Below are 24401 nucleotides of genomic sequence, written 5' to 3'. Positions count from 1 at the left end.
AGTCTGTTTGCCAGTATCTAACAGAACTCACTGCACTTTCTACAAAGAATAATGAATTTCTCATTATATCAACACTCCCCAAATAATCAAAGGCAAATAAAGCATATCTCAATCAAGAGAAAAAATAAGTAGATTGGCTACCAGCAGCTATTAGGTTTTGAGGAACAAGCAAAGGTACTCAAAAAAGGGGCTGGCACATATTATCCAGAACTCAGGGTGGGCTTTCCTGCACATCTACAACAGCAACAGGTTGGAAATGTATAGAATAGTTACTGTAGTCAGAGTATAATTAGGACCTTGCAGAAAACCCAAGTTAATCATTCACATAGATATCTCCAAAGAAAACGAAAAAGAACAAGATGTGGAGAGAAGTGTAGGGCACTTGTAGGTTCTGATGTGGACAAAATCTGTATTACCGAGATGTTTTGGAAGATACCACCTTTTGAAATTAATCTTGCTCTATAGCTCTACGGAGTCAATAGTAAGTGAGAGACTGCTATTAACAAAGAGATATGGCAACCAATAAAACAACAAACAAATAAACAAAACCAACTTACACATGTTTACAACAGACCAGAATGCAAACTTAAAACTGTCTGGAAAGAAAATGGAATTATACTTAAGCAGAAATCCTCTTTATTACTGTACTTCACCCCCTGCAAAAAATCATGGTCACTGTCTTTTATATATGTGTGAACCCATCTTCCTGGTAGACAAACTGATCTAGGTTGCGGTGATTACTTCTAGTGCTCTTGTATCATGTATGACGAGACTGGGGGGAAATAAAAGCTAAATGTTTTGAGGATTGAGTTGGCTGACACTCACCACAAACTTCTCACCATTCTGCTCCACATGTTTGTATGTGGGGACCGATATGGGCACTGCTTGCTTTTCTGTGTAATCATAAAATGATTGTCCCAACGAGTCGTCACTGGGATCTAGGTTATCTGCCTCATGTGGAGGTACAGATAACACTGTCAAGATCAATTCCTTCTCGCCTGCTCGGATCAGGTCCACCACCTGCTTGTGTGTCGCCCCCTCAACATTCACGCCGTTCCTAAGGGGAAAAAGGGAAAAAGAAATCCCATAAACCAGAAGGGTCCAAACACCTTATATCTCCACCCTCCTGCCCCCACTCCAGTGTTACGCAGTATGAACCATAAAATCAAGATTAATTTGGTTCCAGAAAAGCTGTTTACATTTTTATAGATCATAATGTGTAGAAGTGTTTATGAACTTATGGCAGGGAGGAAAAATGGAAACAGGTGAGAGGACCTGCCCTTCCTCTATGCTAGAATCCCACATATAGCTTCAGGAAAGCACATGGTGAAGCTGCAGAGGAAACAAAGCTTTCAAAGCTAATTTCCTCATCCTAACCAAGGATGTATACAATACAATCAAAGTGCCTTTTAATAATGCTGCCATTTGAACTCTACTTAGTTCTTTTTAAACCTCCTAAAATTTCTGTTAGAAGAAATTTTTTACAAAATGCATTCCTTTAATTTGTAAAGATTCAAAAGTATGACTTAAGATAATTTTTATATTTATATCTGATTTCACCCTGTATCTCCAAATCAGTCAGTTTAATTTTCCTTTATACCAAGTTTCATCACCTTGGGAGTTAAGTGGTATATATCCTCATACAAATAATTTATCACTTGGTTTTTAAAAAGGCAATTTTGAAATTTTATTATCTGAACCAACTTCCCTTGTCCTCCCAATTACATTAATCTCTCTTAGCATTCTATCTACTCTTCTTTCTGCTCTGTGCTATCTCACTTAAAGCCCTGGGTCATCAGTTCAAACTAAAAAAACCTACATCTAAAGTTATGTAGTAAATCAACCTACTCATTCTCCTCCCTGTTACAATGGATACAAAGGCTGCAACTAGGAAAAGTAAAAGGTTTGGAAGAACAATAATTTTGTCAAGAAAGATGCTGAGTCTCACAAAACTCACTCAGCAAACTGAACTACCTTCCTACAATGCTGACCCTGCGCCTGCTGTCTCAGCAAAAACCACTAGGCAGCTAGCTGACCTGGAGGTTCCCTCCATAGCTATCCCCCCCAAGAGTTAGGAAACATACACCTGGCCTTTAGTCAGTGTGATAAAAGCTTATCTACTACCCTTTAGAGTTAAGCTCTTTTTCAGTTTCAAACCATTAGGATTTTTCCTTCCTGAAAATGATGCTAAGCTTAGTAACAAGCCTTCCACAAACTTTTCAGACACTGCAACTGTCTCTGTCAAACTCTGGTATCTGAAACATCCATTTATATAAACAGAACAGGCAGGAGATCACCCTGCTAAGCCTCCTTCCTTTTGGGCTTAACAATCTAATCAGTAAATTCAGCACTCTAGACATTTGACAACCTAAAGTCTAACTTATACACACACAAAAAATTCAGTAATTTTACAATTGGCCAGCTATAGAAAAAAATAAAAGCACCCCTTCCACCGATAGAAATTTGGGCTTTTAAAATTTGGATCAGATCAAACTAGTAATCAGAAAAAAATAATCAACTCTGATCACAGAGCCAGACGATAAAACAGAGAGAAAAATGGGCTTTGAAGCTATGGATTCAAATCTTGGCCCTGCCTTTAGTACAGGCACTGGTCTTAACTAAGTCATTTAACCTTTCTTAGCATTATTTTGTGCATGTGTAAAATAGGGATAATAATAATAAGCCCCTAAAAGGATTGTTGTGAGGATTAATGTAATGAAACATGTAACTCGCTGGGAAAAATACCTGAACACTCGCATTACAAGGCATAGTAAGTATTGTGTAGCTGTTGAAGAAATGTTGGTTGAAGAAGAAATGGAAACCTCAAGTTGGGGACTGTCAAAGGATTTCATCTAAATCTTTAGCCTTATTAGTAGTTCTGAGAAAATGTTTTGCTGGTAGAAGAAATATAATTGAAAAAGCAAAAATTAAAAATCAACATGGAGAACTTCATCTACCCCTAGGAATCTTAACTTACTCATGAATGCCCTTAAAAAATTTTTTTTAACAAAATAGGGAAAACTCACTTTAGAGACTGAACATCTTGGATACTAAAACAAGATTTTTATGTTAGTATAATCAATTTTATGAAATGCACATTTATGAAAAAAAGTTTAACAACTATGCTCAAATCTTATTTTTCAGCTCCCCAATTTTTTCCCCTTTAAAGGATCTTTAATTTCGGGTATTCTGTCAATAGGCTGGGGGTTGGTAAACACCTATAGCATTTGTTTGTAAAACTGTATTTGTGCATATACGTATTTTTCACCCTTAGTATGGGGTCCACGGCTTCCACTCGTTTCAAAAGTTCTTAACCTCTGGTTAAGAACTACTGCTTTCAATGCACACTTCCTCCACCCATTCAGTTTTCAAGTTAGAATACACTGTTCCTGGGTCACTCAAAAAACAAGCCGCAAAAGTCATCAGAGAAACCTAAGTGGGGCTTACTCCAATAGCCAGGGAGCAAGGGAGCTTGCTCAGTTCCACTTCTTTATGAGAAGACCAAGCTTCAAATTGGCTATCACCCCAAAACCTCTTTTTAAAAAAAATAAATAAATAAAGACAGGAACGAACTACCAGTGTCACATTCTAAACACACTTGCTAATGTTTATTTAGTTCAACTACAAAAGGAATGCTATACATTCCACAATTTAATACAAGGCTGGAAATTCCTTCATTCTTCAGAGAATGAAATGAGGTCAGTAAAAACCCCAGGACGTTTAATTTCAAAAAGGGCCCTCCCTCCTCAAGAATTAAGAGGCCTTCACAATCATAAAAATGTTTATATGATATCCTCTTTTCCACATGAATGCCACTCTCCCAAGCTCAAATTAAGTGTGGCCCAATTTGGACAATTCTAAAGACATAAAAGAATACTATAAATTCTGCAATAAAGGAAACTTCCAGCAGTAGACTTCTGGTTCAAAGCATGGGTTTTAGAGTCAGACAGACTTGGGTTTGAGTACCACCTGTGCCATTTAACAGATGAGACATTGATAAATTATTCAATCTCACTAAACCTCAGTTTCCTAATCCATAAAATGGTGCTAATAATACCTATAGCTAACAGAATGAGAACTAAAATGAGATAAAGCTCTAGAACATGGTAACCACTCAATAAATGATAGCTATTCGTGTGACAGTATTTTTATCAGCTGGGCAAGCAGGTTAGTAGCATGTTGGCCTCCTGATGACACAAATCCTTCCTATCACCAATCTCCCTTGTCTTTCTTTTGTCTTTGTAATATAATCTAGCTGGAATTCATTTGAAAAAAAAATGATTGAGCTCTCAACCTACGCCGACCCATCACAAAAAGGGAATCCCCTTCATAAGACCACTGCATCAGAGAACCACCTAGTCCTACACCACACAAAAGTAACTACTGCCCAATGGGTCCTACTCATCTATGTTCTTCCATAAAGAAAGGGAATGACTTAAACACACTATCAAAACATTTTCAGCAGATATGTGATTAAACAAATACAGCAAGATGTTAATTATAAAATCTAGGTGGTAGGTATGCAGGTATTCACTGGGCATTTCCTTCAACTTTTCTGTATGTTTGAAATTTTTCATAATAAAATGTGAGGAAAAAAAAGGCGGCTAGTAAAAAACCCAACAATCCACAAGTAAGACCAAAATTTTGTTTCTTTAGGTAACTAGAGGATACCTAAAACTTACTTTGTGTTTTCAGCATTATAAAAATATACCTAACAATTTTAATAAAATTCTCATTTTTTACATAAGACCAAAATCTGGTCCAATCAGAGGCCTTTAGCTAGCTAGCAGAGGTGGCTTTAGACAAGACTTTTGTTCAACTAAAGTTAGCCAGCTGGGGAAATGGTAAAGCTAATATAAACACTCTGAAAAGCAGGGCGGAAAAAAGCTCTAAATTGTCAGGATCTGTATACTGTAAAGGAAGCTGTATATACTGAAACTAAATATGGATGGAAATATGACAAGAGCCAATCACTAAATGTACCACAGCAAGGAGCCATTCTGTGTGGTAAGCAGAATACTATCTTGGCCCCCTGTGACATTCAAGAAAGCAATTAAAGGACAATTAATCCCTCAGAGGTAGCCTGTAAAAAAACAGACAATAAATTCCTATAACTGCAAGCAATATGATATAAATTTCAATTATGTCAATTAAAACAAAGTGGCTACATGCCCACAAGAATGGTTTAAATAAAAAAAGAGGACAAAACCAAGTTTTGCCAAAGATGTAGAAGAACTGGAATTCTCATACATTGCTGATGAGAGCATAAAGCAAAAACAATCTGGCAATTTCTTATAAAATTAAACATACATTTACCTAATAACGCCATTCCTAGGTATTTATCCAAGAGAAATGAAAATATACCCACACAAACAATTGCAGTTGAATGTTCACTGAGGCTTTATTCATAACAGTCCAAAGCTAAAAACAGCCCAGTATCTATCAAAAGGTGAACAGATAAAAAAAAAATTGTGGCATATTCATGCAAGGGACTATTACTTGGCAGTAAAAAGGACCAAAGTACTGATATCCACAACAACATGGATGAATCTCAAAAACACAATGAGCAAAAGAAGTGAGACAGAAAAGGGTCTGATTGATTTGATTCTATCTACTTGAAGTACTAGAATAGGTAAAACTATTCTACAGTGGTAAAAATCAGATCAGTGGCTGTCTGCGGGGGCAGGGGTAAATACTGAATGCAAAGGAACACAAGGAAGCTTTCAGAAATGATGGAAGTGTTCTATATCTTGATTGGGGTGGTGGTTAAATGGGTCTAAACCTTTGTCAAAACTCAAACTCTGCACTTAAGCTGTGTGCATCTGACCATATGTAAATTAAACCTCAATAAAGTTGACTGGCTCAGTAGGTGGGGCATGTGACTCTTGATCTCAGGGTTGTGAGTTCAAGCCCCATGTTGGATATAGATACTTTAAAGTCTTTAAAAAAAAAAATCTTTAAGCATGTGATTCTTGATCTCAGGATCATGAGTTCAAGCCCCACACTGGGTGTAGAGATAACTTAAAAATTAAATCTTAAAAAAATAAAAATTATTATATAATATCCTCATTTATAAATGTGAAATAGTAGTCCATCATCAGAGTGAAACATAATCCCTATTCTACTTTTAGATTACTCTGAATAAAGACATTCAAGTACATCAAGCAAATGGACCATACAATTCTTTTTCCGGTTTTTTATTTTTAGGATTTATTTGAGAGAGAGCACGAGCAAGCATGGGATGGAGCACAGTGGGAGGGAGAGGAAGAGGGAGAAAGAATCTCTAGCAGACTCTGCACTGAACACAAGCCCGATGCAGAGCTCAATTTCATGACCCTGAGATCACAACCCGAGCCAAAACCAAGAGTCAGACGCTTAACTGACTGAGCTACCCAGGCACCCCTGGACCAATTATTCTTTAAAAATATCTATATCTATAAAATCTATATGCAACATTACATGGAAAAGTCCTTATGTTAAATGCAAAATACTGTCTATTGTGATGAGCATGTAAAATATTTTCACCCAAGAAAAGGCACAATGTGTAAAATATGAAAATAGTTGAGTTAGGGTGACTAGAACTATGAGCAGTTTTTAAAAATTTTACGTACCTGTTATTTCTTCAATTACACAAAGCTTTTTAAACAACCTCCCTACTTTCTCCACAATAGATCTTCTTAGAAATTGGGTGAAGACTCACAAGTTGGAGAAAACAGACCCCTGACACATCAGAAGAGAGACCCTTACTTTGACTTTTCACTGGTTCATTGCCCAGTTAGTGGGTACACAACAATACTAGACACTAGACTATAAAAACAAGTAACTACTCTATTGAAATTTGAAGATCTGTCCTTGCTAATTTTGCAGTTAAGGCATCTGACTGGCTTAGATCGGCTCCTTTTCATCTAACTCCACCTCCTTGCTATCTTACTTTAGGCAAACAATCAAGTCAGGGAATATTTTTATTGACTAACTGTCTTAGCAATCAGGCTGTACTTTGCCCTTAAACTCTTGAGATAAGAGATTCAAACATGTGTAAGCCGAATATAGCCAAAAGTGAAGCGTGGATGCATCTACACAAAATTACTAGTCTGGACCACTAAATAATGAAATTTTTTGGAATTTGTTTCAAAAATAATAGCATTTTGTTTCAGAAATAACATTTTGCATCTTACATTTTAAAACACCTAATTTATTGATAGGAAAAGAGAAGTATAACTAGAGAATGTAAATGGCCAAAGGTTTCTAAAATGTTTGAGCTTCTTTCAATAAACAGCAAATCTTGTCAACAATTTAAAAAGTGCAAAATTATTATCTCAATACTTTTTATTTTTTTTAAAAGATTTTATTTATTTATTTGACAGAGAAAGACACAGCGAGAGGGGAAACACAAGCAGGGGGAGCGGGAGAGGGAGAAGCAGGCTCCCCACTGAGCAGGGAGCCCGATGTGGGGCTTGATCCCAGGACCCTGGGATCATGACCTGAGCCGAAGGCAGACACTTAACGACTGAGCCACCCTGTTCTTATATTTTCAATTAAAACGGCATTACTGAAAAATTTATCCGAAGGAAAACATCAAAATAGGAGCTCCGAGAGAGCAAGAACTTTACCTTTGCATGTAGACCACTCTCAAGTATATGTTGAAAGAAAAAATGAAATAATCCTGAACAAAGAAAAAGATTGTTTCCAAATTTCTGTTCTTATAAAAAGTCAACAATAGAGGGATGAATAGTTAAAATTATAGCACAAATTAACTATAAAGCAATCATTTAAAATTATAGAGATGGAGAAAATATCTAGAAATATGTTTGGGCCAATATTATGTTAAAAAGTGGATTATAGGGGCACCTGGGTGCCTGCTTCTCCCTCTCCCTCTGTTGCTCCCCCTGCTTGTGCTCTCTAGTTCTCTGTCAAATAAATAATCTTTTTTTTTAAAAAGTGGATTCTAAAATGTAACTACTAAAAGGTAACATAGGAGAAAATCTAGGATATGGCAGAGATTTTAGGTACAACGACAAAAACATGATCTATGAAAGAAAAAGTTGCTAGGCTGAACTTTATTAAAATTAGAAATTTTTGCTCTGTGAAAGATACTGTTAAGAGAATGAAAAACAAGCCACAGCCTGGGGGAAAAACATACGGAAAATGCGTATCTGATAAAGGACTGTATCCAAAATATAGAATGAACTCTTAAAACTCAACAATAAAAAAACAAACCCAATTACAAACTGGACAAAAGATATGAACGGACACCTCACCAAAGAATATTTACAGATGGCAAGTAAGAATATGAAAAGTGGGGCACCTGGGTGGCTCAGTGGGTTAAGTGTCTGCCTTCAGCTCAGGTCATGATCCCAGGGTCCTGGGATCAAGCCCCATGTCAGGCTCCCTGCTCAATGGAGCCTGCTTCTCCCTCTCCCTCTGCTGCTCCCCCTGCTTGTGCTTTGCTCTCTCTCTCTTTGTCAAATAAATAAAATCTAGGGGAAAAAAAGAATATGAAAATTCACTCAACATCATTCATCATTAGAGAACTGCAAATCAAAACAAGATACTACACACCTATTTGAATAGCTAAAATCCAAAAAAAACAAATGACACCAAATGCTGGTGAGGATGTGAAACAAGAGCAACTCATTCATTGTTGGTGGGAATGCAAAACAGTATGGCCACTTTGGAATACAGACTGATAGTTTCTTAAAAAGCCAAATGTAGTCTCAACCATAAGATCCAGCAATCACACTACTAGGTATTCACCCAAATGACTTGAAAGCTTATATTTACACAAAAACCCACACACAAGTGTTTACACTGGCTTTATTCATAATTGCCAAAACCTGAAAGCAACCAAGATATGCTTTTTAAGTGAATGGACAAACAAAACTGTGGTACATCCCGTCAATGGAATATTATTCAGCTATAAAAAGAAATGAGCTATCAAGTCACAGAAGACACGGTGTAGGGGGAGAGACCTTAAATGCATATTGCTATGGGAAAGATAATCTGAAAAGGCTATATACTGTATGACTCCGATTATACGACATTCTAGAAAATATGTGTTGCCAGGGGTGTGGAGGGAGGGGAAGCATGAATAAGTGAAGCACAGGGGATTTTTAGGGCAGTGAAACTATTTTGTATGACACTGTAACAGCACAAACACGACATAATGCATTTGTCAAAACTTATGGAACTTTACAACACAAAGAGTAAACCTTAATGTATGCAAATTTAAAAAAAAATCAGCTAGTAGGTTGGGAATCCCAGACTGTGACAAGAGAATCTAACTGTATTTCAAAAGTATTGCAAACAATCTCACTAAAGGGGGTAGGAGGGAAAGGTACAGACCTAAGTAACTGAAATGAATTCTGTAAGATAAAGGCAAAAGGGACTGCACGTAAGTACTATACTCTAGTCGATAAAATCGCTTCCCCAGAGTACAAGGTAACAATTGCTATATATGTATCCTGGAATTGAACAATTAAGTAAATGAATGGTGAACGTGGGGAGCCAATTTTCTCACTGTTGAAGTGGAAATGTACAGATCTGCAAGGGAGGGTGACAAAAAAATCCATATGGAGTAAAGCTACAGTATCAGTAAGAACTCATGTTTAATTTAATATAGATAAAGATAGTTACATATAGAAATATTTATAGACATGTGTATATTCAGGGGTTAATATACACACATATATTCTTTTGCTGTCAGCTGAGAGGACCTGAAAGAAGTTATACCCTACTAGCTACCACCACATCTAGTGCCCAGATCTTGCTTTCTAATACCATTCCCCCATAAAAAGAACTAGGACCCTTTGGAGAAATGGTTGATTCTAGGATTGGGGCATGAAATACACAAGATGAGCCCAGAGCCTTTTGTAGTGCCAGAAAGTAAAGAAGTACTCAAATACAAAACAAAACAAAACAACCCAAACATTAATGGGGGTGTATGGCAAAAGGCACAGGGGCCAACTGAAAGACCTACCCATGCTCAAAGCTGGAACAACTGGAGCAATAAAATAAAGCAGTACTGGTTTATGGGTTGTATCCATGAGCCCATAATGATATAAATGACTGAATATATTAATACATGGGGGAGAAGAGGCACCCTTCTCCTATGCAGAACAATTCTAAATTATACAGATACTATACTCTAGAGGAGGGGAGCGTAACTCCCCGCTCCTTAAGTATAAGCTGCATAGAGTGTGACTCCCATCCAAAGAGTACAGTAGGGGAGGGAGAGGGGCTGTGGAGAATAACTTTACAGTGTAGAAACCTGACAAACATGACTTTAGCCAGATGATCAACATCACAAATCATAATGACAGTATGTACTCTTCATATGAACTAATGAAAATGGTACTTTATCTCTATAATATTCCTGCCCCCCAAAATAAAACCCCAGTCTAATTGTGGAAAAAAAAAAAACAGACAAATTCCAATAGTCAGGCATCCTATAATACACCTGACCAATACTCAAAACTCAAGGTCATCAATACTCAAGGTCATCAAAAACACAGAAAGACTGAGAAATTGTCACAGCCAAAATGAGCTTAAAAAGACATGACAACTAAATGTAATGTGGTATCCTGGATGGGATCCTGGAACAGAAAGACATTAGGACTAGACACTAAAGAAATGTGAACAAACTATGGGCTTAACTTAGTAATAACATATCAATATTGGTTCATTAATTTAAACAAATGGCCCATACTCATGTAAGATGTTCATAAAAGGAAAAACTATATGGTGGAGGTGAGAGAAGGATATATGGGAACTGTCTGACTTTTTTTGTAAATCAAACTGTTCTGGAAAATAAAGTATTAACTTGAAAAATTAGATTACAAATTACATATAACAGTATGATTTCAACTTCATATAAGATGCCTAAATAAAAGACAGCCAAAATAGGGCGCCTGGGTGGCTCAGTTGGTTAAGCGACTGCCTAAGGCTCAGGTCGTGATCCTGGAGTCCCGGGATCGAGTCCCGCATCGGGCTCCCTGCTCGGCGGGGAGCCTGCTTCTCCCTCTGACCCTCCCCCCTCTCATGTGCTCTCTCTCTCTCATTCTGTCTCAAATAAATAAATAAAATCTTTAAATAAATAAATAAATAAATAAATAAATAAATAAATAAATAAATAAGACAGCCAAAATACCAAAAGTAGTTTTGTTAGGATGATAAGATGGGGGATTATTTTTCTTTTCCTTAGTCTCCAAATTTTCTCTAACATATGACAATATTTTATAATTTAAAGAATGAATTTTATACCACTACACACCTAGTAGAATGACCAAAATCTAGACCACTGACAACATCAAATGATGGCAAGGATATGGATTAACAGAAACGCTCCTTCATTGCTGGTGGGGATGCCAAATGGTACAGCCACTTGGGAAGACAGTTTGGCAGCTTCTTACAAACTAACATACTCTTACCACCTGAATTAGCAATTGTCCTCCTTGGTATTACCCAAGGGAGTTGAAAACTTGTCTACACAAAAACCTGCACACAGATGTTTATAGAGGCTTTATTCATAATTACCAAAACCTGAAAACAACCAAATGTCCTTCAGTAGAGGAATGGATAAACTGTGGTACATACAGCTAATTTCCTAAGGGCAAGGACTACATGTTATTCAGCTTTCTATCTCCAGTGTCTAATCCCATGTTCATCAAATAGTAAGCACTCATTAAAATTTTTCCCTGAGGGGCACCTAGGTGGCTCAGTCCGTTAAGTGTCTGCTTTCAGCTCAGGTCATGATCCCAGGATCCTGGAATAGAGTCCCACATCGGGCTCCCTGCTCAGGGGGGAAACTGCTTCTACCTCTCCCTCTGCTGCTCCCCCTGCTTGTACTCTCTCTCTCTGTCAATCAATAAAATCTTTTAAAAAATTTTTTTTCCCTGAATGAATGAAAAAATTATTAAGGCTAGCATGAAAAACATTCAATAATGGTTTTCCTTCAGGCACTTCCATAATTCCACTCCTTATTTTTAACTTTTATACTGGTTTCACTGTTTAGGGGGAAGTACTAAAAACATTATGCAAGCTCTACATTTTTCAAACTTTAGTATTAATGATCATTCTGTTTTCTATTATGGGAGGTAGTAGAAATAATGCTTAAGAGTAAAATATGGCATTCAATTACGTAAGCAATTTCAAAGTGAGGCTATGTTTTCTTTTACTCAAATGTACTGAAAATAAAAGTAACTAATTGTTGTTATTTATTTTTAAATATAAACACTGACTCCAAGGATAGCAAAATGAGGTAAGAAGGAGTAAGAAATAAACATGTTGACATTTAAAAAGCGAGTCTTTATTTCATGTGAATTCTGGGAATAATCTATTGTAATTACACTGTTTCATCTCATGAAAACAAAATGCACCACACTTAGTATGAAAAAATTTAAGCACAATGGGTTTCCTCATATGACAGAGGCTAAAGAATTACCAGTAAGGTCTTAAAGAAAGTTCTGATACTAAAACTATATACAGCATTGACTTATTTTGTTTTGATAGGATTTTTTCCATTTTTGTCTTTAAACATTTGATCAGCATGTAGTAACACATGGTTCTATTTAAACGTAAGGCTGGATGTGAAAACTGGGTTACTTCTTTACACTGTGGGATAATGAATGTTAGACAGGGGTAAGAAAGTTGCTACCTGCCATTATGGTTTCCCTAGCCTGACATAGCTTCCTATGTACACTACTATTGCTGAGAACCCCTCCCTCAGTTACTGACCAGTAAACAAACATAATCAGTTTAAATCATTTCCCAACACCAATTCAAAGAGTTTGAGATCTGCTATATTTTGAACCATTGCCCTACATGGCCAATTTAAATGCAACCCCCAAATGTTTTTAATTTGGTATACTGATCACAGTGAAAGTTAATTAAAGAATAAAATCTACCAGCTTTATCAACAACTTTAGTTTGCAAGTGACACAAATTACCAAAGAAGGAATCTTATTTTTTTTTTAAAGATTTTATTTATTTATTTGAGACAGAGAGAATGAGAGAGAGAGAGCACATGAGAGGGGGGAGGGTCAGAGGGGAGCCCGATGCGGGACTCGATCCAGGGACTCCAGGATCATGACCTGAGCCGAAAGCAGTCGCCCAACCAACTGAGCCACCCAGGCGCCCGGAATCTTAATTTTTTTAAAGTTCTATTTCACTACTATTTCTGGATTACTACATAATGTGATTAAAAGCATGACTCCTCCTGTGATCTGGTAAGTTTGTTCTAGGACAACAGCCTACACCCTGAATCCTAATAGCTATTTCCTAAATATTCAACTACTCTCAAGAGATACTATACATGAGGGCGCCTGAGTGGCTCAGTTGGTTAAGCGACTGCCTTCGGCTCAGGTCATGATCCTGGAGTCAAAGGATCGAGTCCCACATCAGGCTCCCTGCTCAGCAGGGAGTCTGCTTCTCCCTCTGACCCTCCTCCCTCTCATGCTCTCTGTCTCTCATTTTCTCTCTCGCAAATAAATAAAAATCTTAAAAAAAAAAAAAATTAAAAAAAAAAAAAGAGAGATACTATACATGAGTGTATAGAAAGAAGTGTAGGCGGCGCCTGGGTGGCTCAGTTGGTTAAGCACCTGCCTTCGGCTCAGGTCATGATCCCAGGGTCCTGGGATCTGGCCCATATCAGGCTCCCTGCTCAGCGGGGAGCCTGCTTCTCCCTCTCCCTGCCACTCCCCCTGCTTGTGCTCTTTCTCTGTCAAATGGATGAATAAAATCTTTAAAAAAAAAAAGAAAAGAAAAGAAAGAAGTGTAGATCTATCAGCTCAAAATACCTTCATCTATGACAGATAGCCTTTAAAAATCTGTAACAACAACAAAAATTAGTAACAACAGATATAATTTTGTCCTTTAGCAGTCAAATACCATCCTTTAATCCAAATTAAATGTGGGCAATTTCTCTTGGAAGCTGAGGAACACAGACTACAGTTTCTGTAAATTGTGGTCTATTCCAACACATTGAACAAGAAGAAAGGTACAGTAAGACCTTTTCTGAATCAGCAATATAAAGGATAACTGGGTAGGGCAGGGAAATCTAAAATAATCTACCAGCACATAACTCATAAAAGTGTCACATTTCCTTAGATTCAAAATACCAGCCAGAGAACAAAACTCATTGCTGTGTCCAAGTAAAGATAGATAGAGGTTACATATCTTGAGAAAACAGATCCAAAAAGTAGTTTTTAACCCTACCAAAATAAAAAATGACAATAATATTGGGTAAAAAAAATTAAGTAACCCATGGTGCATTCAGTAGACAAACGACACACTTTACAAGTTACAAACTTTATAGATGATTAAACTGATCAGCAAAAAAAGTGGAAGAAATTTCCAAAACTTTCACATTTTCCAAGATCACCAAAAATTAATCAATCTCCCAATTTTTAAAACATACTAAATAAACATAACTAAAACTAGACAGACATATAAATATAAAAGTACTGCAGTATTTGGGGGGGAAAAGGACAACTTCCTGGTTAATCTCCTTGAATAGTTCTCTAAGAGTAATCAGCTGCTGGAACACAGCTGGGAGAATATCCACACAAGCAGCTGACTTTCTGCAGACACACTGTATTTTTCCAAAGAGAAGTAAACTAATTACTTGTGTTTCAAGTCCATAGAATACATAGATCTGTCATTCTGGTTTTGCTCTGAGGTCTGACACAAGAATCTACACTTTTAGATAGCTTAAGCAAAAACAAATCATTTTTTAAAAGATGTTTTCATAACTTACGTTCCTGGAAAGAAGCACCCAAAAGGATATTCAAATACAGTTCCTTACTCTGCAACTTTAATACCTTGCAGATAGGTGTATTTCCTCAACTATTATGAAAACCTTACTTGGTTAGCAGGGAGCACGCTAAGTAATAAACAAGAGACTACATACATACTACCTAGCATTTGACTAAAACCATATCACACAATTTAATCCTGAAGTACCCCTCACATTACTGAGAGAAAGCAAAAATTTACTTTGTGGTCATCACCAATTCTTATTTAAGGATCTCTGTATGGATTTTCATTCTGAAGGTAGACGGGAGGTATTCTTAGAACAGCTAAAACAGAACCTCGTAGGGCAGAGCACAGTGGGCCTGCAGCATATAAGGATCAAACTTATCAACTGTGAACACAACAGTAAGTACACTCATTTAAAACTTAAAAAGAAGTGGGGTGCCTGGGTGGCTCAGTGTGTTAAGCATCCGACTCTTGATTTCAGCTCCAGTCATGATCTCAGGGTTGTCATATCCTCATGAAGCCCCGCATGGAACCCTGCACCCAGCATGGAGTCTGCTTGAAGATTCTCTCCCTCTGCCCCTCTCACCCTGCCTCTCTCTTTTCTCTCTCTCTCCCAAATACATAAATAAATTTTAAAAAAATAAAAACTTAAAAAGAGAAGTGGATATTCGACAAGCTGGACTAGATTGTGAGGTAAAACATATACAGATTAAAAGCAACCAGCTCCTTCACCAGCTGTTCCCAGCTCTGGGTATTAGAGCTTAGTTGTTCTTAGTTCCCTTCTTTATATAGTACAAGACAGCCCAAGAGACTAGATGCTCTGAAATTCTTCTCTGAAATTCTTCTAATTCTAATAGTGATTTTCCTCTCAGCCTTGGAAGTTATTCAACCTCTTTGGGTAAATAATTAAATAAAAACTAAATTCACAGGGAGTCCTAGGTATTAATGCACATATAATTTTATTCTGACCTCAAAAACAGAACAGAATCCAAACTTCATAGCATTGCATTCAAAGCCCTTTTTGATCTAACTTCAAGCACAACTGTCTACAAATAGCAACTTTAGATTCCTTATTATCCCAAGAACTTTTCATATCCTCCTCCCTTTGGTCACAGTTTGCTCAGCCTATGAAATCCTTCCCCCTTCTCTGACTACTGAAATTACACTTGTCCTTCAATCAGTTTAAGAGCATTCTGTGACCAATCATCTCAACCATATTCACTCATTCCTTTAAACTTCACTGTGTTTTTCCTTTATCTCCATTAATTCATTTGCTTTACAGTAAATTGTACACTTGCCCACTGCAGTGTTAAGCTTCTCAAGGGCAGAAATGCAGGGACTCTGTGACTCATACAAGCGTAACAGTAATTTACACATAGTTTGTGCATAACTGCAAAACCAGATGGGGTGATATTAGTGGGCCAACACCAGAAAAGTGATACCCTAAATCACTGTTTTTCAAACAGTGGATCATAACCTATTTGTCATGAAATTAATGTGGATCACCATCAGCATTCAAACAAACAAAACAAAAAACTCTGAAATACTGAACAGACTAAAAAATGCCAGGGAGCACAATAACACTAAATATAGTTTTGTGAAACTTGCTTCAGGTGGGGGTTTTTTGTATTTATATTGGTTCTAATATAAAATATATCTCTTACAGAGACTTAAAAGTTTTTAAAAAATATTTTTAAATTGCCTAAATATTTTTGGGGCACTTGGCTGGCTCAGTCGGTAGAGCATGTGACTCCTAATCTCAGGGTTGTGAGTTCAAGTCCCACGTTGGGCATGAAGCCTACTTTGAAAAAAAAAATCCTAAGGGCACCTGGGTGGCTCAGATGGTTAAGCGTCTGCCTTCGGCTTAGGTCATGATCCCAGGGTCCTGGGATCGAGCCCCGCATCGGGCTCCCTGCTCCGCAGGAAGCCTGCTTCTCCCTCCTCCACTCCCCCTGCTTGTGTTCCCTCTCTCGCTGTGTCTCTGTCATATAAAAAAAAAAAAAAAAAAAATCCTAGGGGCGCATGGGTGGCTCAAATGGTTAGGTGACTGCCTTCAGCTCAGGTCAAGATCCCAGGGTCCTGGGATCGAGCCTTACATCTGGCTCCTGGCTCAACAGGGAGCCTGCTTCTCCCTCTCCCTCTGCCTCTCCCCCTGCTCATGCTCTCTCTCTCTCTCTGTCTCGAATGAATAAATAAAATCTTTAAAAAAAATTTTTTTTAGGGTTTGTTTTTTTTTTTTGCCCCAAACAAGGGCAGTGAACAGCCACTTCGGCTCCCTGTCACCCATCCAATTTAACAATCAGAGAGACAGGGTAAAAATCCTAAATTTTTTTTTTTTCCATGTGTGGGGCTGGAATTGTACCACCCATATTCGGCTTTTATAAAACTGCTTGAGTAAAGCACAGAAAACATCTATATAGCTGATAGTCAAAAAGAATGATTCTAACTGGCTCTAATCTAAACCACAATATCCACTGTGTCAGTAATGCCATCATGTAACGAATAAACTCACCACAGATCGTGCTCCCAAAGCACAGGGCAGTGATCATAAATTTTAAGGGTCTCCTTGTCAATTGAGTCTCTTTGCTTATCATAAGAATTACTCCCAATGGGACTTATCTTAAAAAATAATTATCCTTGAGAGCATGGTAACAAACCCTCACCTGAAACAAACTAGTCAGTGGGGGCTGAAGAGAAGCCTTCTTCATAATAATTTATATGACCTAGACACATCTTCATGTTACTAACAGATCTTTTCCTGGTAATGGCGATGTTATGGAAGTGATTTCCAAGAGAAAGATAAATGCTATTTTCAAATTTAGTTTTATTTGTTTGCTACCTCAACTACCTAGGGAATTAAAAGTATTTCCTGGGGCTGCAATTATGATTATGTCAGGCTCTCTTCATTGACAACCAATAAAGACATCAACAAACAAGGGCAACGAATAGCCATTTTGGCTCCCTGTCACCCATCCAATTTAACAATCAGAGAGACAGGGTAAATAATGATGTAAGACAGTTACATTTCACAATGGAACCAAAGCTCAACTGCTATCCAAGTTTATAGGGATGCGACTGAATTTTAAGAATTTTAAGTGACTACTCAGTCAAGAATAGTTGACTATTAACAGTCAAAAATAGCTAAGAAAACAAAGAAATGGAAAATATATTGGATTTAGAATCCAAAGACCTGGGTTTAAATCTGGTTAACATTCATTAGTGCAAAACCCAGTTTCCTCTCTTATGAAAAAGGGGCAAATAATACTCACACATTCATTCAGCAAATATTTATTGAGTAATACTTTCTATGTTCCATTAGACATTTGGCTAGGGGAACAACATAGATGTATGTAGTCCCTATCCTCAAGGAATTTATATTTTCCCTATCTCACAAGGCTGTTGTGAAGTTCAAATGTAAAAATACTATGCATATTGTAACACACTACATAAAGTGCAAAGTGAGGGGCGCCTGGGTGGCTTAATTGGTTTAAAGTCTGACTCTTTTTTAATTTTGTTTATTTGAGATAGTGACAGAGAACACAAGTGGGGAGGAGAGGGAGAAGCAGGCTCCCAGATGAGCAGGGAGCCTGTGTGGGACTCGATCCCAGGACCCTGAGATCACGACCTGAGCCGAAGGCAGATGCTTAATGGACTGAGCCACCCAGGCACCCGACTATCCAACCTCTTGATATTGAATGTCCGACTCTTGATTTCCCCTCAGGTCATGATCTCAGGGTCATGACATCAAGCCCCGCATCCGCGCTCAAAGAGAGTCGGCTTGAGGTTCTCGCTCTCCCTCTGCCCCTCCCCACCCATGCCCTCTCTCTCACTCACTCACTCTCTCTCTAAAATAAATAAATCTTGGGGCACCTGGGTGGCTCAGTCTTAAGCATCTGCCTTCGGCTCAGGTCATGATCCCAGGGTCCTGAGATCAAGCCCCGCATCGGGCTCCCTGCTCAGCGGGAAGCCTGCTTCTCCCTCTCCCACTCCCCCTGCTTGTGTTCCCTCTCTCGCTGTGTCTCTCCTCTGTCAAATAAATAAAATCTTTAAAAAATAAAATAAATAAATCTTGGGGCACCTAGGTGGCTCAGTCGGTTGTGTGTCTGCCTTTGGCTCAGGTCATGATCTCAGGGTCCTAGGATCAAGCCCCAAGTCAGGCCCTCTGCTCAGCGGGAGCCTGCTTCTCCCTCTCCCTGCTACTCCCCCTGCTTGTGCTCTCTCTCTCTGTCAAATAAATAAAATCTGAAAAAAAAGGAAAAAAAACCTTTTAAAATTTTTAAAAAAATCTTTAATTAAAAAAAGTGCAAAGTGATATAATGATTTTATTAACTTACTCTACCTCGTCACCACTTATCTTTATTACAACATTTAGAAAGATTCAATGAAGTCTCGATGAGCAGATATAATAGTCCACTATCTTACTGAATTGATTTTCTAAGGGCTGGAGTTCAGGAGTCTAACAAATCACTATTTCTTAGTATAGTCTTAACTCATGACTCTCAATATAACCACGAAGATAAAATGAACTGAGAATTTAAGGCCCAGAACCTGCAGCGTAGCTCCAGGTATGGGTTGGGTATGTGGGTTGCAAAGGGAGTAAAAAATAAAGACTTCTAGGCCCCATGCAAGACCTACTGAATCATAGATAACCCTTAAAGGATGAGCCCAAGAATCTACACTTTTGACAAACACACCCAGTGGTTTTTATGCTCACTAAAGCTTAAGAATCACTACCATAAAATTTTCTTTGATCAATAACCATGATTTCAAACACCATTTCTAAAATCTACTTGTGGAAAATCTGGGCCAAATAGAATTCATCTACAATTGAGAAAGCAGCTCCTGAGAAGGTACTTAGCAGTCAACATTAAATGACTCACACTTAACTCGTAAAAATACTTCCTGTGGCACCAACCTCTTTATTCCAAACTTTCACATTAAACGAAGCTAAAAAAAAAAAAAAAAAAAAGAATGCCCATGAGATATTCCTAAGTTATTATATTAAAATGAACTCCCAATAAACAAATTTATATGTATATATGTGTGTGTGTGTGTGTATGTATATAAAGAGAGAGAACTTTAATTTTTCTTATGGTTTAACTTTAACAAGGGAACCACTTCTCAGCCTTTTGGCTAAGATCAAGTGTAAGTTTAACAAGGGAAAGTTGATGGGTATATTATCTTGAAACTATGAAGAGGGAAAGCATATACTCTACCCAGGACAAATATATCATGATTTTAAATGCTTGCAAGCCAATCTTAGGGGTCCATGCTTATTAAAGACCACACTACCCAAAACTATCACCATTTCCACCAAAGAGATAAACTAGTCAATAGATAAGCCTAATCCCTTAAAAATAAAGATGGTATCACAACTGTAACCCTCGTAAGGGCACCTCTCAAGAAATCAATCAAGAGCCCTTAGAAATACTTTAACCTTTAAGAAAATTAACCTGAAGTCAAATGTTACTTCACATACTATATAATTAGTGCAAAGACATATGTATTTTGGTTCTACTTATTGAAAGCATCCCTCCAGGTATATACACATCAAAGGGAAACATTCAATATACGTTACACTGGGAAAAATTACAAGGTGGAGACTAACACTGCTAGTACAAAACTTTCCATCTGCAGTAAAATTTAGAGTCCAGAGGGCTTGTTCATATCCTACTACCAAGCCCTGCAATGTGACTCTTTCCAAACCAGTTAGTATCTAGTCAGTTCTGAAGGGAGAAAGGACAAACTGAACCATACTGAATTTAGTTTAATGACTGTTCTAAGATTCAATGAGGACAGGGCCTTTATAAGGCAGACTTTAAAAGAAATACAAAGAAATCAATGCTCTTACTTTTGTCCACGCTTTTAATCCCTTAAATCTCAAAGTTACTCGGTTCTTTTCACAACTCAATCAGTTATCCAAATGACTACAATATATGAAAATTGGAATAATTTGTGTATAACACGAAAGCATCTAAAATAGGGACAAGTCTTATTAAACAGCAATCATCAAGGTCCAGACATCTACCTATGACTTCATGTAAACTATGCCTACACAATAATAATCTACCTATGCCCAACCCTGATCCCACTTGGCACTTCAATAACATGCAAAACTTTCCTGGGACAGTAGAGACGTTAACTTAAGGAACCTGTAGGAGACAAAGAAAAGCCCTAAGGAGTACTGCCTAAAGAATGCTTTAGAAAAATTTGCATCAACCTAACCAAAATCAAAACAAGTAACAGACACAGATATCCCTCAAGAATCATGTCTGTTTGGTCACTGATTTCCTCCTCTCACTTGAAAACCTAAGGAGAAGATGCAGACTTTGGAAGAAGGAAAGAGACCGTATAGCTGAAGTCTCAGAGAATTTGCCAACTTGCTTGACTCTGTGTTGCAACTATCACCATTTCCACAGTAACAGCAAAGAAGCTTCACAGAATTTGGAAATCAAAATACAGCTGGAAGGTGAGAAACCATTGCCACAAAGAAACCATTGCCACGAAGAAGTCTCATCATCACAACCTTCTAGAGTAAGGTTCTCTAAGCAAAGAGCATCCTTTTGTCCTGCCCACTTTGTCTTTTTTAAGACAGTCTCTACTCACCACCAAGTATGCGCCAAAGTTCAATGATTTCTCTCTAGAAGGAGGAATGGGCCTAGACTGGTACATGGACCTGAGGCAAGTCCCTCCATCTGTCCTAGGGGATCATCTAAAGTCTCCCTTACAGTACCTAATTTATGTCTAGACTCTGTTACAAAATCATAATAAAGGCAAGAAGCTACCAACTATGTTAGCTGATATATATACATATATATTTGAAATGATTGATCATGTTAGTTGTGGTCATCTACAGAATTATTTTTGGTTTAGTTCCTTTAGCTCTTACAAAAAGTAAATTACTTAGAACTTTATGATAAATTTACAATTTTAAATAAATACTTCAATTTTAAATTTAAAAATAAACAGCTGGATCCAAAGTTAACTTCCAAAGGGAAAGGAAAATGACAATTCCAAGAGCTTCTATCAGAAGGAAACATCAGCCACAGATTTTGAGTTATCTAGAAAGCGTTCTACATCTGAATGCCCTGGCCCCCAAAGATTAAGAATGTATTACCAGAGAATAAGAAAAGAGCACGTAGAACATTAACGGAAAAAGCATAAATGGAAGGTTTAATAGCTCCAAACAGTTACTTTGGTGAGCTACTCTTTCTTCAGGTGGAAGGTAAGAGGAAACAGAATGAGTGAATTCCACAGAGTAAGAGTGTCAAGGATAAGGGCAGGGGGCATAAGGTAAATAAAAAGGGAGGGACTCCTCTATAGGCCAGACCCAAGATACTAATCTCTTTGAAACCTTGGGCAAACCTACTGTTTTACTAGAGGAGTAACTGAAGGTTGTGGAAATTATAACTAAAATAACATTTATAAAAAATGAGAGAGACTTCATGAGGGCAAATCCAAGCACTGAGGGAGAGGGCAAAAGTGTGAAAAAATAAGGGTTCAGTAGAAAAGCAAGAGATACAGGATTGAAGGCTGCTGGGGAGAATGGAGGTAATGAGACATTATGCCACCTACCAGTCAACCAGCAATCACTATATAAATTTTAATACAAAGTACAAAGCCACCAAGGTAAAACCTGGATGAGAGTGGTGGAGGAGGTCTGCAGAGAAACTGCAAACCAAGGCAGCATGCTGCTAGAGCTTTAAGGGATGCAGTGGGGAAGTAAGGATGAAGGAGTATGAAGGGGGAGGGGCTGCAGTAGGGAAGAGGATGGGTTGCAGCAGCAGCAGGAGCCTAAAAAGAGAAGGGAAAGCAGTCTGGAGGAGATAAAGAACAGGATAAAGTTGAGCATGGGATCACAAGAGGATAGAGTAAGAGAGAGAATGGAAAGGGCATGCCCCGTAAAAGCAAGGAGGTCAAAGACCCAAAAGAGGGGTATATTTTGGGGGGGGAGGAGCAGGAACGAAGGAGAGCTCCACCATAATCCTGACTAAAAAGAAGTAGGAGTATGGTGCAGAAGTCAAGACCAGAATAGGGGGGCCAGAATAGGGATGCTCTCAGAGGGATGTGAAGATGGGAGACACCAGATTCAAAATCCTGGTGTAATACGGGACAACAGTGTAAAGAAAGTACAGTGTCCAAGACACCCTCCCCCACCACCAAAACAAAACAAAAACAAAGGCTTGCAAGCAAGCAAGGGTCAGAGAAGAAGATACACTCTAGGGAGAAAGAATCCAAAAGGGAGGGGAGGAAAGGCACACAAGGCAGGATAGAAAAATGCAGGGGGTGCTTAACCGCAGGAGAGGGTAACTAAGGAAAGCAAAAGGAGTGCAGTGGAGGGATGATTATTCCCGGAGGAAAAGTGGGAGCCGATCACAGGTCCTACCTACTTGGTCTAGAGGACAGAGGGACGGTCCATGGGGGTTGACGGCAGCGGTGGAGAACAAGAAACTACGATGCTAAAGATGAGAACTTGGGGAGGACGCGACAGGGGCCGGGTCAGAAAAGGAGATGCTGTCAGCGAGGGGCAGAAGTCCAGCAAGGGGCAGAAAGCGGCATGCCCGGGGGTAAAGCAAAAGGGCAGAAAAGAAGGCAGCAGAATGGGGGCAGGGGTAAAAACAGCGGGGCGCAGGGACGTAAACCGGTTACCGGGAGGGAGGTGCGGGTCGCGAAAACCCAGGGCGCAGGGAGGTGAAAGGGTCAGCCCCAAGGAGGTGCGGGGCCTGAGGGGAACGGAGTCCCGAGTGCCGGTTCAGGGGCTGGAGGGGGGAGGGGGGACGGTGCGGCCTGAGGGCGACAGGGGTAGAGGGAGATGCGGGGACGGCCGGAGGGGGCGGGGCAGGGTGGGGCGGCGGGCAGCCCAGATACTCACACCTCCAGGATGCGGTCCCCCTTGCGCACCCCGGCCCGGTCGGCCGCCCCCCCGGGCAGCACGGCGCTCACATGCTGCAGCGGCGCGTACAGCTCCCCGTTGATGCTCCGCAGTTGCCCGCCCTCGCTCACTTGGCCCCGCACGTTGAAGCCGTAACCGGACTCGGACTTGACGATGCGCACGACCCGCGGGCCGCCGCCTCCCCCTCCGCCGTTCCCGGCGCAGTGGAGCCCGGACCCCCCACCGCCGCCGCCACCTCCGTTTCTGTGAGGAGCTGAGGGGTGAATCCCTTCCCCGTCCTCGTCCGCCATCTTGCAAGCGAGCGAGCCGTACCCCCGCCCCGCTACGCCTCCACTCCTTCCTCGCGCGCGCTCGCCCTGCTTAGCAGCCGCACGACCCCCAGCGCGCGCGCCCGCTCCGCCGCCCGCGGGACCCGAGTCGGCCACAGAGCTGCCGGAGGAGGGTAAAGGGAAGGCCGGGGGCGGGGGGAAAACGGGCGGTTGGACCCCGTGGAGCCTCCTGGGAGTTGTAGTTTCTGGAGGGTGGGGGCGGAGGAGAGGGCAGAGTCCCGGCCTGAGCGGAGGTTATGTGACGCAGTTGGGGAACAAAGCCTGCCGGGAGTTGTAGTTTGAGCCTCTAACCCAGCACAGAGTGCGGCGGAGTGATTCAGCTGTTGACGTGGGGCAAGTTTTTTCTTTCATTCCATAACTCATTTCGTAGCCTCTAAAGCAATAATATTAGGACAAATTGACGTTTGTGACCTTAAATTATAACA

The 24401-nt window shown here is 39.4% G+C and overlaps 1 protein-coding gene across 2 annotated transcripts in view; it reads right to left on the bottom strand.

The window, feature by feature from the left end:
• Window positions 1-24058, bottom strand: part of SNX27 (sorting nexin 27) — a 66232-nt gene extending 42174 nt beyond the window's left edge. For both annotated transcript variants that reach the window (XM_034990031.1, XM_034990030.1), the window contains exons 1-2: window positions 23627-24058; window positions 826-1057 (exon numbers count right to left, since the gene is read on the bottom strand). In XM_034990031.1, the coding sequence (XP_034845922.1) occupies window positions 826-1057; window positions 23627-23937 (543 nt within the window). In that variant the 5' untranslated portion in view covers window positions 23938-24058. The remainder of the gene's footprint in view (window positions 1-825; window positions 1058-23626) is intronic.
• Between the last annotated feature and the right edge of the window lie 343 nt (window positions 24059-24401).

Source organism: Mirounga leonina, unplaced genomic scaffold (assembly GCF_011800145.1).
Source record: "Mirounga leonina isolate KUSES-001 unplaced genomic scaffold, KU_Mleo_1.0 Mir_493, whole genome shotgun sequence".
NCBI lineage: Eukaryota > Metazoa > Chordata > Mammalia > Carnivora > Phocidae > Mirounga > Mirounga leonina.
Note: the sequence above shows the minus strand (reverse complement) of the source record. Positions and strands in the feature narration are given on the sequence as shown.